We start from the raw sequence: 2,289 nt of genomic DNA on the forward strand, positions 1-2,289 counted from the left end.
AGTTCAAGCTAGCATGCCTTGGCCTTCACACCTTAATTAACCAAGCAAACCTGTGGTCGTCTACAATCCACACCTGGCCAAACAATATTGGCTTGGTTTATTAGTCTCTTTGTCACACAATATTTTCAACCTTATTTATGGAGGGCTTTCCCTTTTCTTTTCTTTTTTCTTTGGTATCTTCTCTTTTTTTTTCTTTTTTTTTTTCTACCCTCTCCTTTCTTTATCTAATTTCTTTCTTTTTCACTTTATTTTCAATTATATTCTTTTTCCCTGTACACCATTTTGAGTTTTCAGAACAATTCAGATCGAACAATTGGTCATGCAGGCTAGACAATTATCTCTGAGCTCAACAGCCTTAATAAGAGCAACTGTAATGCATGAAAACTGATCAAAATAATAATAACACGTACATACATACATTCATATATCTCTATCTATACAATTCAAACTTTGAAACAAGCTAGCATGACTAATAAAAAAAAAAAAAAAGCCCAAAAGCTCGGCAACTATAGTGATGACTCCTTTAACCTTTAGTTCTGATAATAGTGATAGTTCCTCTGCCTTGAGTGTGAATTCTTGTAAGGGCCACCACAGCTTTCCCAGAAAGGCCAGGACCATGAGGGGACACACATGGCCTACATGCAAAGTCCCCCACCGGATGCCTTACCGGCCTTGTCGGCGGCATTAGGATCCTCTCATTGATGTCGTTTAGAGTTACGTCCCCTTCAACCCCTCCTGGCTTCACCAATGCAAATGGATACACCACTCTTGTTATTACTCTCTCCCTCTTCTTTTTCTTATCACCATCTCCTGACCCTGTAACATATACATATCACTTTTGGTCAAACTATAATAATGATATCCACGAGATTCTGGTTTCAACTCTTAATTATTTGGCGTGTGTGAGACTAGAAATTATATACACGCCTAGATAATAAGAATCAACTCTCGAAGAGCTTTGAAAACCCAATTAAGTTTTTAAAAGAAGAGAGAGAGATTTGTACCAGGATTCATGGGGCTTATGGAGTATAGGTTTTCTCCATTGTTGGACTTGGTGCTAATCAGGTCTTTGTAAGAAGATGAAGAAGAATCTGTAGCTTCAGGGCCCTCTTCTGGCGTTTCTACATCTGTGATCATGTTTGCTTCCTCACTGATTCCACTCATCGATGTGCTCATAGGCCCATCTACAAGGGTACAAAAAGTACGTAGAATCATTAAATTACAAATGATAAAACGTACAGCAATAATTAATGACAAATTTTTCTCAAAAAACAAAAAAAGATTCCTTAGGTGTTATACTTGAATTCACCCCCCAATACAACAAAAACAATGAAATTCAATCGTCTCAACTAGTGGTCAAAATTTTTGAGAAACTAAGGTATAACCTATAAAAAAAAAAAACAAAAAAGTACATAAGTTTCACCTTTATCAAAATAATGCACCTTAATTTTGTGAATTTCACAATTAAGTAGCACTACAAAGTTAAAAAAATGCTAGTACAATAATATTGTAATTACCTGATAGTCCATTTATGGTGTTTATCTGGCTCAGGGAATATACGTTCTCCGACATTCCCCATGTGCAGTTCGTATTCCAGTAACTCTGTGCATACAACATAAATGCTAGTACTTTTAATCAACCATAAACGACGACAATAATTAAAACCCCAGTAGGGAAATTCAGACAAAAATAAATAAATTACCTTTGCAAGTTCTTCGGGACCATCATGATCAGTTTGATCATCTGTGTACAACAGCAAGCGTCTTCGTTTGGACATCTCGCTAAATTCAACCAAAGCATCTTCCAAATAGCCAGTCGAGTAATCAGACTCTAGAGGAGCTGAGTAGAATGGTGCATTTCCATCCATGACTGCATAATAATAATAATATTCACAATATATCACAAAATCATTGTTGTATAAGTAAGCATTGGGCTGTATCCAAGAACCCATTAAAGGACAAAAACAGTAAAAGAAAAGAAAGCAAAATAGGTGGAAGAAAAGTGATTACCTAAAGACATTGTGTCTGCGTTGAGAACTCCAAGGTTGTGAAAATCCCAACCTAGGGAAGAGCTGTGGTGGCTACTAGTGTAAGCCAAGGAGTGAAGCTCACCCATATCGTGGGGGGTATTGTATTGTATTGTTTGTGTGTGTGTGTGTGTTTGTGTGTTAATGATACCCTTTAAATTTAAATGATGGGAAATGGTTCTATTTATGTGCAAGTTGTGCCAAAAAAAAAAAGTGAAGGAATTGGATGGTTTTTTAGAAGAAGCAGTGGTATTTCAGTCAAC

The 2,289-nt window shown here is 36.6% G+C and overlaps 1 protein-coding gene across 1 annotated transcript; it reads right to left on the bottom strand.

Annotated features, from left to right (window-relative positions):
• Positions 1-337: 337 nt before the first annotated feature.
• LOC142627560 (uncharacterized) lies at positions 338-2,289 on the bottom strand. Its single transcript, XM_075801437.1, has 5 exons — positions 2,010-2,289; positions 1,703-1,869; positions 1,518-1,602; positions 1,005-1,184; positions 338-816 (listed from the first exon to the last, which is right to left on the bottom strand). Exons 1-5 carry the CDS (start codon positions 2,113-2,115, stop codon positions 524-526), a joined length of 831 nt encoding a protein of 276 aa, XP_075657552.1. The 5' UTR covers positions 2,116-2,289; the 3' UTR covers positions 338-523.

This window comes from Castanea sativa, chromosome 3 (genome assembly GCF_040712315.1).
Source record: "Castanea sativa cultivar Marrone di Chiusa Pesio chromosome 3, ASM4071231v1".
NCBI classification, from domain to species: Eukaryota; Viridiplantae; Streptophyta; class Magnoliopsida; order Fagales; family Fagaceae; genus Castanea; species Castanea sativa.

Bases quoted from the DNA above. Each gene is read 5' to 3' on its own strand.
- LOC142627560 (XM_075801437.1), bottom strand. From the start codon at position 2,115: ATGGGTGAGCTTCACTCCTTGGCTTACACTAGTAGCCACCACAGCTCT. The intron at 1,870-2,009 runs GTAATCACTTTT...ATTATTATGCAG, and splicing joins CGCAGACACAATGTCTTTAG to TCATGGATGGAAATGCACCA. The intron at 1,185-1,517 runs GTAATTACAATA...GTACCCTTGTAG, and splicing joins CACCATAAATGGACTATCAG to ATGGGCCTATGAGCACATCG.